The sequence below is a fragment of the Ipomoea nil genome, unplaced genomic scaffold (genome assembly GCF_001879475.1).
Source record: "Ipomoea nil cultivar Tokyo-kokei standard unplaced genomic scaffold, Asagao_1.1 scaffold0482, whole genome shotgun sequence".
NCBI classification, from domain to species: domain Eukaryota; kingdom Viridiplantae; phylum Streptophyta; class Magnoliopsida; order Solanales; family Convolvulaceae; genus Ipomoea; species Ipomoea nil.
The window spans coordinates 583,807-596,997 of NW_017616910.1; the positions used below are offsets into that span (position 1 = coordinate 583,807).

Genomic DNA, 13,191 nt, shown 5'->3' on the forward strand with positions numbered 1-13,191 from the left:
TATTTTTAGTTTTTTTTTTTTTTTGTTTTATCCTAAGTTAATATTATTTAACTAGTCCATTAAGCCTAATGACTTTTTAGCCACAATTAATTGTTTTCCCCTCTGTAGTCAGCAACGATTACGAACGAAAAAAGAGAGATCAGGAGCCATGGCAGCCGACTTGCATTGGCTATGAAATTACATTTTTTTTAATTTTTAAATTATTTTTAAATTAGTTTTTTAATAATTGGATTGGTAACCTGTTAGCAACCTGTAAAAAAAGTCAATTGAACAAATTTAACAGGTAAGCGAGGTTAATTAGCCTTTAGTTTAGTTCGTGGTGGAAATTGAGCACTTGGCCGTAGTAGATGGACCTATTTGACACTTCTCCCTTTTTATAATCAAACAGAAAAAGATAAAGATTTTTAACTTTTATGTGAAGAAAACGTATTTTGATATAATAAGTACAATTGTTATTCCATGCATTGTGAACCTAGTTCTAAACGACATAACTATGTGTCAATAATAGTTAAAACGTGCCTGCACGTGTTTAACTCACTAGTTAAGTAGACAGTATTTATGAAAAGAAACCAAGGGTGACAGTGTGGAGAATATATCCAAAGTAGACAAATTCCTTGTGCGCACCAACATTTGACTATACCTATTGAATATGATTTACATCCTACCGAATACTTTGTCGGGTCAGAGTGTTGATAGCCATTGAGGTTGGAGATTCAATATTTTAGGAGAAAAATAATAGCTAAAACGTACATTAAATGCGCAACTCATCTTTCAGTTATACTAAATGCAATATTTATGGACTATATAGGCATATAGCGGCTCGAGCTGTTTCTGGTGGACTGCCTAGCTAGTAGAGCCTAGTACGAGTGTTGCCATTAATGGTCTGACTAGTAAAGATGTCTCCCTTTATTCATTTCTCCCCATCTTTACTCTATTTTCTACTCCTTGTAAACACGACGCACTAGATTCATCCACAAGTAAAAATAGCACACAGTTGTTATTCGTCTATGTTCTCTTTCTCCAATAAAATCTAGACATTGTCACATTTCTGCGCTATAGTTTATCCTTCCCGGGTTACTGATGAATGGGATGCCACTGATGAACTCTTTAATCAACAGAAACATGATTTCCTTTGGACCTCAGGTTTGGGGATGGAGAGTTAATCCGAGTTTTTCTTTCCCCCATCTATGAATTGCAGTCAGCTTCCCTTCCAGAGCTTCAACCATGGTGTTCAGCTCACTCATTTCATACCGATAGAGAAGGAATCTCGAGCTCCATGCGCAAGAACATACAAGCTTGGCGTGGCGAAGACAAGTGTACCTGCCAGGTGAACATTCACAGCCAACGGCAGAGAGGTGTAGATCATAATAGCATATTACGCATTCTCTTTTGGCGTTGGCGTCGAAGTCCTTCTCCATCACTCGCGTTTGAAATGTATTGCACAAGTACTTTTGCCGCATGCCTTCACTTTTAACGCGGGCCTGTCCAAGTAAAACAAATACATACACAATCTTGTACTGTTATACAACGCATGCATGTCCTTTCAAATGATCCAATGGATCATGTAACAACCCAACATACAAAACATACACATATAACTCTAGTGCAAAGGTAGTAGGCAATTGAAAAAAGGAAAAAGGGACATAGGACATGATGACACAGGAATTTTCAAAAAAGTTGGAGATTAAATGAGGAAACCTACAAATTTTTAAGATATGAGTAGAAGTTGGGTGTAAAAAATGAGAGTCCATTAGTATTTTACTTTTTTCTGGAATAAGGGTCAAATAGGCCATCGAACTACACACAATAATACAATTAGGTCACTGAACCTAACCTAAAAAAAACCTACAATTGGATCCCTAAACTAACCATTTCCATGCATTTAGTCCAATTTGTAGGTTTTTCAAGTTTCTAGTAGGTCATCTCTAATTTAAAATATTTTTTAAAAATAATTATTTAAAAGAAAAAAAAAAAAAAACCAGATCATCTCCCGCCACCGGCCAAAGACGAAGAAGGTTTCTTCGTCTCCAACAGAGGGACGGCCTGGTTTTTTTTATTTTTTTATTTTTTATTTTTTAAATTTTAAATATTTATTTTAAATAATAATTTTTAAAAAATATTTTAAATTAGAGGTGACCTCCTAGAACCCTGAAAACCTACAAATTGGGACTAATTGCATGAAAATGGTTAGTTTAGGGATATAATTGTAACTTTTTTAGGTTCAGTGGCCTAATTACATTGGCGTGTGCAGTTTGATGACCTATTTGACCCTTATTTCTTCTTACTTTAATTAAAGAAACTGTCCCAAATTTTGCAGGTGAGTTTTCAAGGAGGAAACATGTCTGAAATACAAAAGCACTCTCCAAATAGGCCGTTTGGTAGCCAGAAAGTTTGAACTTTCCTGCCAATTTAAAAGGTATCTCCAAATAGGGGTGGCTAGATTTTTTTTCCTGGGTAACTAAGAATGTGTAAAATATATCCAAGTACCTTTTTTGTCCTTTATTTCTCTTCCCCAAAATCATAAAAGCTAGAAGTTTACCTTGAGTGCTTTTGTCAAAATCCCATCCTTCCCACATACGCTTTTCCATTGCAGATTATTGGAAGGCTCCTTAAATGAACGTTTCCACAGTGCCTCAATAGCTTCTCCAACCGCTCTAAGCAGAAGCTTATCATAGGAGATTGATGTCTTCCTACGCAACTCACTATATTGTTCTATAGCTAACTGACCGTAAGGCAACCAATCAAAAGGAGCAAAGTTTACCGTCTCAGAACAGTTAAAACCACAATCAAATTCTGAGTGGTATGATCCAGGTAAAACAATGACAAACTCCTTTGGATATTGTACACAACGATAAACAGGTATACCCTCTGAAATCAAAGTTGAGGGAGAAATTTGAGTAGCCTGCAATGAATATGAAATTCAAACCTCCAATATTATAATTCTAGAACCTAAAATCCAAATATTTTCAAATTCCCCAAACAGGAATAGTAATGATTCTCTTGGATAAAGGAAAGAAGAGCAAAGTTGGCATTTAAATCCTTCTGTTTGATAGATGAATATCTTCCTGTGTTAACTAGCACAAGTAATTGAAGTAATATATATAGGTATAAATGTGACTTCTAGGAATAGGATCTTCACTCATGGGCCATGTTTAGTGTAGCTTAGCTCATACCACCATGCATAGATCGTAATATAAACAACAAACTATGATCCAAAACTTGCAAGGCCAATAGATAATGCATTTCTCTTGTAAAGATTAAAACACATAAGGAATATGACTCACAATATTGAGAAGCAACCAAGGATGTTCTGACAATTCTGGATACCGCTTGTTCACAATTTCCTCAAACTTGAAACAATACTGCTGAGGAATGACATACCACATTTTTGGAGCACCCAAATGCATGTAACATAAAGAGTATAAATGGTGCTCTTCAATTCTCTGTTATATTGAAAAGCAAACAGAAACAACCAGAGGTAATATATTAATAATAGAATTAGACTTTGAAGAATGAACCAAACAAACATCACCCAACTCCAAAACAGATGCACTGAAAAGGAACAAATTGAAGGAAGAGATTAAGAGAATATATGTTCTAGTTCCATATAAAGATTCCTTCGCCTTACCCAGAAGTTTGATGAAAAGCACATTCCTACGGTAACCTGAGGATACAAAATGGATGATGTGCTACAGCTGTCATATCGAAGAAGAGAGCCTTGAAGCATAGATGTATTATTCAAGTTCCAGCCAGACTTTACATAAAGAGGAGTTTTAGGCGTATTTGGCCTACTGAGTTTTACTGGAAACTCACTTCTATGGACTCTAGCATCAATGTTAGCTCCAGCTCCACGGAGCACCTATTGTACCATATGACTGTTAAGAAGTAAGTTGAATGACAGTAAAGTATTAGAAGATCACTCATCTAGATAATGTCAATGACGCACCTCAAGTTTGTCAGTTGGCTTTTCAATTACGCGCCAATATTCACCTTCGATACTCTGAATAGATGGCTCTGTTAATGCAGATGAGTCAATAGCCGTGTCTCTCTTGCTGAAGTACTGGCTCTTAAAGTCATCCGCGTAATTGTTAAAAGTTTTGAGCGTGAACTCTGGCCCAGATTCAAACTCAAAGATATCAGATAGGCAGTCCACTCCATCGGGTTCATTTCTATAATCATCACATAATTCCTGAACCGAACTAGAAGAAATTCTACTTTTACTTCTCATCTCCAAATGAGCTCTATGAAGCCTTTTCTTTAGAAAGAGATCCCCAAGCTCATCAATGTGCTGGATTTGGGTCACAAACTTTGAAGTTTCCCAAGTGGCCTTTTCTTCAATTAAAGATGGTGGTTCCCAGGAAGTTGGAGGAACTATACGGCATATTCCATAATGCTCTACACGCGGAAGGATGCTTGCAACATAATTAAGTGTGTCTTCGAACTCCTGATACGAGATTTAACCTTATCTTACTAGTATACAACAGGTTCCATGCTCAATAGATTTGTTATTACCAAATGAACACAATGGGAGTACCTCTTCAGTAGGATGGAACACTGGAGCTTCTTCAAGCAAAGGCATGCATGAGTCTTCAGCCCGCCACCTTGCAACAACCTTTTTAAATATTATTTAGGAAAAATGACAGGCATAAAATAAATTCACAGCACATGGAGTTAGTGAAGGTCCTCTTGAAAATATACAGATAAAATACTTCACAATTCAGAAGCAAGAAAGTTGTCAAAAATGCTCAAATGCTAAACAGCATGAACCTTCTGGCAATTAGCACAACTTGGACATCCTCGAATTACTCCCTTGGGAAGGAAAGCTCTTGAAGACAAGTTCTGCAGAAGAAATTATACATCAGAGAATTCAGTCAATTACCAAAATCAGATTGAAAATGTGGTGGCATTAAATCAATAGGTATCCACTCATGCATGATTTGGCATACAATGATTAACACAATTTTCAAAATCAAACATTTTGTGTTTGTAGTATTGTAAATTTTATGTACTAACACAAATAAATATTACAAACAAAAATTGAATTGTAAACCAAACACATTCAAAATTACTTATTTCCATTGAACTCATAGCCGGAATTTTACCAAAACAAAGTGAACTGAGAAGTTTATTCACACTTTCTAGGCTAAAAGCAAATAAGAAGATCTCAGTAAATAACCTCAACATCATCGCCAGTATCATATCCCTTCTCGAGGTGCTCCGTGTGATCCTCCACAATCCAGGATCTGTTCCTCCTAGCAGAAACCTTAAGCAGGTCCACATTAACAGTGCCTGGAGTGGAATTAATCTGACCTGAACTTTTTTGAGCTTCTTTCTCATGAAGCATGGAATCCTCACCGTTCTCTGCCTTCTCCAGTGAGAAGGATGTTAGCGAGACAAAACCAGGCGGAACTCGATGGTCGTGCATCGCTGCTGTCAAGTATAGGGAATAGTAGAACAAGCAGTGGTAGCGCCTAGCGCCGGTGGTGTTCCGCTCCACGAAGAGAACCCTAAACTGCCATTGATGCACTCACAGAGGTCCTGTCGTCGACGTGATGGTGACAGTTATACGAACAGAGATACAGCCCATATTTAGAGGTTTGCCTGATTAAAATGGGCCAGGCCTAGCTTGCCCTGTTTATGGGCTATGCAAAATTAACTGGGCCGGGCCTTACTCAAGCACAATGTTAAAATTACGTTGATGAGTTATTTTAATCGGTCCCCAAATTAAAGGCAAATTATGCTGTGCATTCGTATGGTGCATACGGATGCAAAAACGACGTCGTTTTAATAAAACGTGCATCTCCCCTTAAAAAAAAAAAAAATCAGATTCGATTCCCAGCAACAATATATGAACTAAAATTTCATAATCGATGAACTATAATTCCATAATCGATGAACTATAATTCCATAATCTAATCTATGAACTAAAAATTCCAGAATGAATGAACTAAAATTCCATAATCTATAAACTAAAATTTTATAATCGATGAACTACAATTCCATAATCGATGAACTATAATTCCATAATCAATGAACTATAATTCCATAATCTATGAACTAAAATTCCAGAATGAATGAACAATATAATGTTGTTGCTGGGAATCGAACCTGAATTTTTTTTAAAGGGGAGATGCACGTTTTTTAATAAAACGACGTCGTTTTGGCATCCGTATGCACCATGCATGGTGCATACGGATGCACAGCATAACTATCCAAATTAAATTGCAAACCGAAATTGAAACCTTATATTAAAGTTTTGGTTTCGGTTCATAAACCGGCAATTCCGATTAGAATACTGAATAGCCGGTGAAAACCGTGTTTTCTTTTCATTTTTTCTTAAAAAAAGTTTTAATGTTTTCATTGTTTTGTTTTGTTTTGTTTTTTTTTTTGTTTTTTTTTTTTTTTTGTTAATTCTAAGTTAGAAAGGATCAAATCATTTAAATTGAATCTCTGGTGAGCCTGGCCTTTGCGCCAGTAGGCCACTTTGTCTATGTTTCTCCATGGAAGGCTACCATTGGTTGCCTTGGTAGAGATGGCGAACGTGACGGTTTGATCGTCGTTGGTCATCGAATTTTTGCTAGAGATTTGTCATGAACCAAAATAACCTGTAATATCAGGTTATTTATCGATTTTTTGGACGTTATTGTCTCAATATAATATGTTAAAGAGTGTAATTGTATTTTTTAAAAGATTAAAAACTTAATTGACTTAGATAAAATTTAAGAACTTATTTCACCACTCAACGCTCGCGCGGCGGCCGGCCACCCCCCTCCATGGAGGCCACCCCTTCTGGACTTCCTTCGCAAGCCACCCCATACAATACCTAGGGGCCAAAGCCTAATCCCAATATCCCCATCAGGCACATTTATCATGAGGCTAGGGTGCCCCAATATCATATCCTTCTCCAAAATGCATGCTCTACTGATTCACTTAAGCATACTTTTACATATGATGCACTTTTTTTTTTTTTTCTTTTTTTTCTTTTATCAGAGGGTATGGGGAGACCCGAGAGAGATAGAAAGGACTAATTTATCTCCTTGACTCTACTAATAGTAGTAGCTCAAGCTTGGTCATTAGCAAAAGGCTCAGTGCACAGGATGGGGCAAGAATTGAAAATCTCCCAATTTGCATGCTGAAAGGCTCCAGCTGTTGCAAGAGATAGAGTCTGCAACCCAGTTCTGTTCTCTATAAATAGCACGAAGGGTTATCTTCCGATCCAGTCCTTTGTGAGCCACTTCCTGGCGTTGTCCATGATATCGCTTATAGGTCCCCGGAGTATTATATATTGTATTTTTATCAATCATAATACATGACATTTTTTTGCCATTAAAAGCATTTTCTTTCCATAAAATAAGTGATGATATATACACACCGTTCCGCATATTCTTAGCATTTCTTAAAAAAAATGAATAAAAATGAAAATTCCAATCAAACATGGCACTGATCTTCTCTCTAGACACCACAAATATATTGGCAACAAACTAAATGGAGTTTCTCCAAAAATAAAATAACAACTCAGATGAAAAGCAAGCCATTTCCACCATTATCAAACCTGCAGAAATCCTCAAGCCACAAAGGAACTCCTCCGCCTGCTTGGAAATTTGCTTCTTCACAATTCACGTTATAAAAGAAGCCATATTCATCATCCTCTTCGCGCTTGCTCTGCGCCGCCATTCCAACATTCCCCGCCGTGACTCCACTCATCGGAGAATAACCGACCGGCAAGAAAGCATTATTCACCGCGTTAGGAGAAGAAGCAGAAGTGCCGGCGGTTGCATCGACAATGCTTTCATGGCAAATCCCCGTAGCTTTTGATTTGTGGAATACCCTGCACAGTACCCACTCTTCCTGCATTTAAAAATCCATAAACAAAATTTTAATTAACACATAACACATCATTTCAATATATCAAAACATTTATATCTAATAGATTTACCTTGGGAGGAATATGGGGATTTTCGAGGCGAAATTCGTGCATGATCCAATCAGTTTTGACTCCATGAGGAGCTCTATGGTGGTAGAACACCAACGTTTTTCTCATCCCCAGAACGGTGCCGGTGGCGGGGTCAAGAATCCGACGATCTTTTCCGGTGCCTTTCCAGTACCCGCAGGTTGTCGCCCTGTTGCTCCGATATCCGGTCGCATATTTCCGATCGCGAAAGCTGAAGAAATACCACTCCTTCGAGTTCAGCTTCGCCACCTCTTTACACCCACAATTCACAACAACAAAGCATTATATTAAATTCCCAGATTTTCAAACCAAAAAGGAAGAGAGAAAAATAGAGAGAGGGGGTACCAGGAAGTTGCCATGGCTCGCAAGTATGAAGATCGATTTCGACCAAAGTATACTTAGAAACCCGTCGATTATTTGCGATGACTTTCTTGTACAAATAGTGACAGACAAGCTCTTCGTCGCTGGGATAGAATCTAAAGCCTGGAGGCAGTGTGGCTTCGATGTCTCTTAACCCCATTGCTGCAGCTTTTTGATGATCTCTTCAGTTTAATTAAGAGATTTAAAAAGAAAGAAAAAGTATGATTTGCAAATAAATGAAGAACAATTAACTATAATATATGCTTTTAATTGGCCAGCCAGGGATTTTGGAAAGATCATGTGTCTGTGTGTATGTATATATATGTGTAGGTATGTATGTGTGTGTATATATAGTTTAATTATTTGCTCAAAAAAAAATATAGTTTAATTACTATGTATGTGTCATAAAGCAGGCAGGCAGCATATATACTTGATTGATCCATAATTAATATTTAACTAACCAGTTGGTTTTTACTTATCAAGGGTGTATTTGGAAGAGTGATAAAAAAGGTTGAGATAATTTATATAAGTTATTGTACGTTAAAGCAATCTAACAACTCCTATTACATTGACACCACTTTAACTGTTCTTCCAAATAATTGAAGTCTATTGCATACAAAATTGGAACAGTAGTCGGTTTATAGTGATAAAGTCAATCAATTTATAGACACGATTATAAGTTTATAACACTTATTACAAGTAACATCAAATAATATTTAACTTTTGATACAAATAACGTTTTCAACTACTTAACCTTGAGGTCTCTAGATGAAAATAGCATTTTCAATCACTTAATTGGAGATCAAGGTTAGTCAAAAAATGTCCCAAAATGGGTGATCGAGTAGGTGGAGTATGATTCTCGTACAAAAAAGATTACATGTTCGATTATTGACAACACATTCTCGATTGAATCCGTCACATAGAATTTTTTTAGTGTAATTTGCAAGCTATTACATAGGAGAAGAGTTTACCGTGCACTCTTAAAATTACAAAATGCACACCATAACAACAACCAACCATAGATGAAAAATTTTAAAATACCTTAAAATCTCAGTCCACCTTTAGTGACAACTTAGTATATATGTGATATTACTAATCTATTAATTGTGACATTTTAATTGTAACAAATACTCAATTATCACAATTACCACTCCCTATGTGATAAAAAGATGTTATCACAATTATCACAAATATTAATATTAATCAATTTTTTGTCTCAAAAAATGATACGGAGTATTATTTATGACGAAATTATACCGTATCACAAAAAATTGTAATTACATGTCTTAATTTTGTAGAGGGAGTTTTCATGCAATGTCATATGGATGTTTATTTCAATCTAATTAATCATATATATGTTTATGGTAGGCCCCAAAAAATATTGTTGAAGGTGATATATACACAACAATGTGCTAGGGAGGATGCACGAGTCCACATCCATTCATCATCATATTTTTTTCAAGGAAAAATATCAAATTGTGTAATTATGTTCTTTTGTAACAAATTGTGTTTCAATTTGCAATAATTAAGAAAACGATGACAAAACAATTATTGTCACCATATGTTTATAAAACAATTAACGATAATAATTGGGATCTCACATGGTTTTGGATTACACATTTTGATCTACAACTTTGCTCATAATAACATAGTTATTTAATTTTGTCATATTAAGCAATTTTTTGAAAAAATTTACATCTGCGATTTGAATGGTAGCTTAGCCTGGACCAATAGACAGCTTTCATAGAGATCAAAATTAGAATTTCTTATTGTTACTAAATCAATTGTCCGACCAACTTAACTGCTAGTGCCTCCATATATGTTACTTTAGATTAAAGTAATGTACCGTGAAAGAGAATTTATTTATTTATTTTAGACGTTGAAGGAAATCCATAGCCACGGTTTGCAGGTATGCATTGGATAAACTCTGCTCATGTGTAATTATCCGCAAATAAATCACATAGAAGAGTGTAAACCGCATTAAAAAAACTCCTAATGTAAAGGGGTTCGACCAAAAAATTATTGGCAGGAGCTGGAATCAAACTCGTGCTCTTTTACTACGGAAATTATGTTTCATCCATTTGACAATATTTATTTTGTTTTTGTTGCGGTGTAGAGGTGGGGGCATATATTGTACCTGAAATTATAAGAAATAATAACCACTTTGTATGTTTCGATTGATATGTGGTACGAGGACAAAATAAATTATAAATCTGCACTCCATCATTCTCTGGCTTTATTTGCATGGGAGCAGAATTGAAACCATCAAACTAAACTAATAATAAATTAAAACAATATTTAATATCCATATAGCCATATAGGCCAATTTTTATTGTCTGTTTTTTTTTTTTTTTTTTTTTTTTTTTTTTTTTTTTTTTTTTTGATTATATTGCATGCATGCGGTTGAACAGAAGTTTAAAAGATCGAGATCAATATCTTACTATTAAAACATGACGTTATATGCTACGTAAATATAATATAATGAAATAAAATTGCACCTTTATTACTAACTATGTAACTTTTAGCGTAATGATAAGCGTTTAGATAGTTGGTATTAGGTTATGAAGAATCACTTTTTTCATAAGTATTAATTCAACTCCAAAACACATGATTATTGTAATAATTAAGGAATAAAATATTGAATGGACACTGTAGGGAATATGAATACATCAAGGGCTGGGGTTTAATGGGGCATCTACATCTGGATTCTTGTGTGTGGTTGGTAAATGGTGATGATTTTGATGATCTTGTGACCAATAATTTATTATTCCCCTTTCGATCTTAACATATTCAAACTGTCCACACTCTACATTTTATTTTATAAATTATTTGTGTTAGGACCCTGGACACATTGTCAAGAATCTCTATTACACATTTTAATTTATTTCAATTTCATAAATCAAATTCTATTATGATTAATTAATTTTTCTGAGCTTGACTTGCATAATTATATGATTTTTGATAGATTAAATCAAATAAATTTATGTACAAATTGGTTGGTGACTAATTATGATGTTTTACTTGTTGGGAAGAAAGCTCGCAAGAATATATAATTAGCACAATGAAAATAAATAAACGGCACCAAGAAGAACACCAAGAATTTTAACGTGGAAAAACCTCCTCAAGGCAAGGAGTAAAAAACCACGGGCACAAGCCAGTAAACCTTCCACTATATAGATAATGGGTACAACAGAGGAGGCTTCTCTAATTCAACGATTAGAGGCAACACAAAATACAAGAGAAAATAACATACCCCGAGGCACAAGAATTTCTACGAAATCCACCAACTTCTTCTCGGCTAATTTTCTCACACTTGTATATCTCAACAAATTTTCTCTCCTCTCTTTTTCTTCTTCTTGAACTCTCTCATGTCCAAGGTAGCCAAATCCATGGCCTTTATATAGGCTTTACAAAGCCAACTCTTTTGTCTTTTCATTTGCCCACTTTAATCTCCCATTAAGTGGACATGAATGAAGCCATTAATCAAAAAACCTTTCACTTCATCTTCCAAGCTTAATTGTTAAGCTTTTGGTCACCACCCTACCCACATTGGTGGGACCATCTAGCAACAAACTCCCCCTCATGCCAATGTGGGAGGAACTTGCATCCCTGCAGCTGAACGACATATCTCAAGCTTTTCCCTTGGTAATGACTTTGTTAACATGTCAGACCCATTTTCATCTGTATGGATCTTTACAAGTTGTAACTGGTTCATCTCCAAAACATCTCGTATCCAGTGATATCTTACATCGATATGTTTCGATCTTGAATGGAAAGAGGAATTCTTACCAAGGTGTATAGCACTCTGACTATCACAAAATAACTCATATTTGTCTTGTTTGATCCCGAGTTCTTGAAGAAATTTCTTCATCCATAGCAACTCTTTACAAGCTTCAGTTGCTGCAATAAACTCAGCCTCTGTGGTAGAAAGTGCAACACACTTTTGTAACTTAGACTGCCATGATACTGCTCCCTCTGCAAATGTTATTAGATATCCCGAAGTCGACTTTCTAGAGTCAATGTCACCTGCCATGTCTGCATCTGTGTATCCAACCAACATAGACTTACTAGAACCAAAACATAAGCATAATTTAGAAGTACCTCTAAGATATCTGAAAATCCATTTAACAGCCATCCAATGTTCCTTGCCAGGATTAGAAAGGAACCTACTGACAATGCCAACTGCATGAGCAATATCTGGCCTTGTACATACCATAGCATACATTAAACTACCAACTGCTGAATTGTAAGGGACTTGTTGCATACTTGCCGTTTCTTCCTCTGTAGAAGGACTTTGCTTACTACTTAATTTAAAGTGATTAGCAAGAGGAGAACTAACCGCTTTAGCATTGTCCATGTTAAACCTACAAAGTATTTTCTCAATATACTTCTCCTGAGACAACCACAACTTTCTGGCATTCCTGTCTCGTGTAATTCTTATCCAAGAATCTGTTTTGCTGGCCCCAAGTCTTTCATAGCAAAAGACTTGCTCAACTGTTCCTTTAGTTGATTAATTCTAGAAGCACTCTTGCCGAAGATCAACATATCATCAACGTACAACAGGAGAATAATAAAATCATCATCAGAGAGTTTTTGAAAGAACACACAATGGTCAGAAGTAGTCTTCATGTAACCTTGCTTCGCCATAACTGACTCAAACTTCTTGTACCACTGCCTTGGTGCCTGTTTTAAGCCATATAGACTCTTCTTTAGCTTACAGACATAGTCCTCTTTTCCCTTGACTTCAAAACCTTCTGGTTGCTCCATGTATATTTCTTCATCCAAATCACCATGAAGAAAAGCAGTCTTTACATCCATTTGCTCAATTTCTAAATCTAGGCTGGCTGCTAGTCCAAGAACAATACGGATGGAAGACATTT

At 35.8% G+C, this 13,191-nt stretch overlaps 2 protein-coding genes across 6 annotated transcripts; both read right to left on the bottom strand.

Annotated features, from left to right (window-relative positions):
• Nucleotides 1-751: 751 nt before the first annotated feature.
• On the bottom strand, nt 752-5,634 carry LOC109173845 (putative lysine-specific demethylase JMJ16). Of its 5 annotated transcripts, none has more exons than XM_019323176.1 (8): nt 5,177-5,634; nt 4,768-4,839; nt 4,535-4,612; nt 3,947-4,444; nt 3,629-3,859; nt 3,285-3,443; nt 2,540-2,902; nt 752-1,481 (listed from the first exon to the last, which is right to left on the bottom strand). In XM_019323176.1, exons 1-8 carry the CDS (start codon nt 5,423-5,425, stop codon nt 1,140-1,142), a joined length of 1,992 nt encoding a protein of 663 aa, XP_019178721.1. In that variant the 5' UTR covers nt 5,426-5,634; the 3' UTR covers nt 752-1,139. The 5 variants fall into 5 exon arrangements, with proteins under 5 accessions (XP_019178721.1, XP_019178724.1, XP_019178723.1 ...); XM_019323179.1 differs by having other exon boundaries at nt 4,535-4,601; nt 5,103-5,199; XM_019323178.1 differs by having other exon boundaries at nt 5,103-5,199.
• A 1,747-nt stretch (nt 5,635-7,381) lies between these two features.
• LOC109173599 (NAC domain-containing protein 21/22-like) lies at nt 7,382-8,595 on the bottom strand. The gene is made up of 3 exons (XM_019322841.1): nt 8,297-8,595; nt 7,937-8,202; nt 7,382-7,848 (listed from the first exon to the last, which is right to left on the bottom strand). The coding sequence occupies exons 1-3, from the start codon at nt 8,469-8,471 to the stop codon at nt 7,516-7,518; spliced, it is 774 nt and encodes a 257-aa protein (XP_019178386.1). The 5' UTR covers nt 8,472-8,595; the 3' UTR covers nt 7,382-7,515.
• Nucleotides 8,596-13,191: the final 4,596 nt, after the last annotated feature.

What these genes read in the sequence shown, in the direction of transcription:
- LOC109173599 (XM_019322841.1), bottom strand. Translation starts at nt 8,471, where the DNA reads ATGGGGTTAAGAGACATCGAAGCCACACTGCCTCCAGGCTTTAGATTC. An exon ending in CGAGCCATGGCAACTTCCTG is followed by an intron (nt 8,203 to 8,296) that starts GTACCCCCTCTC and finishes GTGGGTGTAAAG; the next exon opens with AGGTGGCGAAGCTGAACTCG. An exon ending in ATCCCCATATTCCTCCCAAG is followed by an intron (nt 7,849 to 7,936) that starts GTAAATCTATTA and finishes TTTTAAATGCAG; the next exon opens with GAAGAGTGGGTACTGTGCAG.
- LOC109173845 (XM_019323176.1), bottom strand. Translation starts at nt 5,425, where the DNA reads ATGCACGACCATCGAGTTCCGCCTGGTTTTGTCTCGCTAACATCCTTC. An exon ending in GTTGTGCTAATTGCCAGAAG is followed by an intron (nt 4,613 to 4,767) that starts GTTCATGCTGTT and finishes ATATTTAAAAAG; the next exon opens with GTTGTTGCAAGGTGGCGGGC. An exon ending in TTTTGACAAAAGCACTCAAG is followed by an intron (nt 1,482 to 2,539) that starts GTAAACTTCTAG and finishes TTACTTGGACAG; the next exon opens with GCCCGCGTTAAAAGTGAAGG.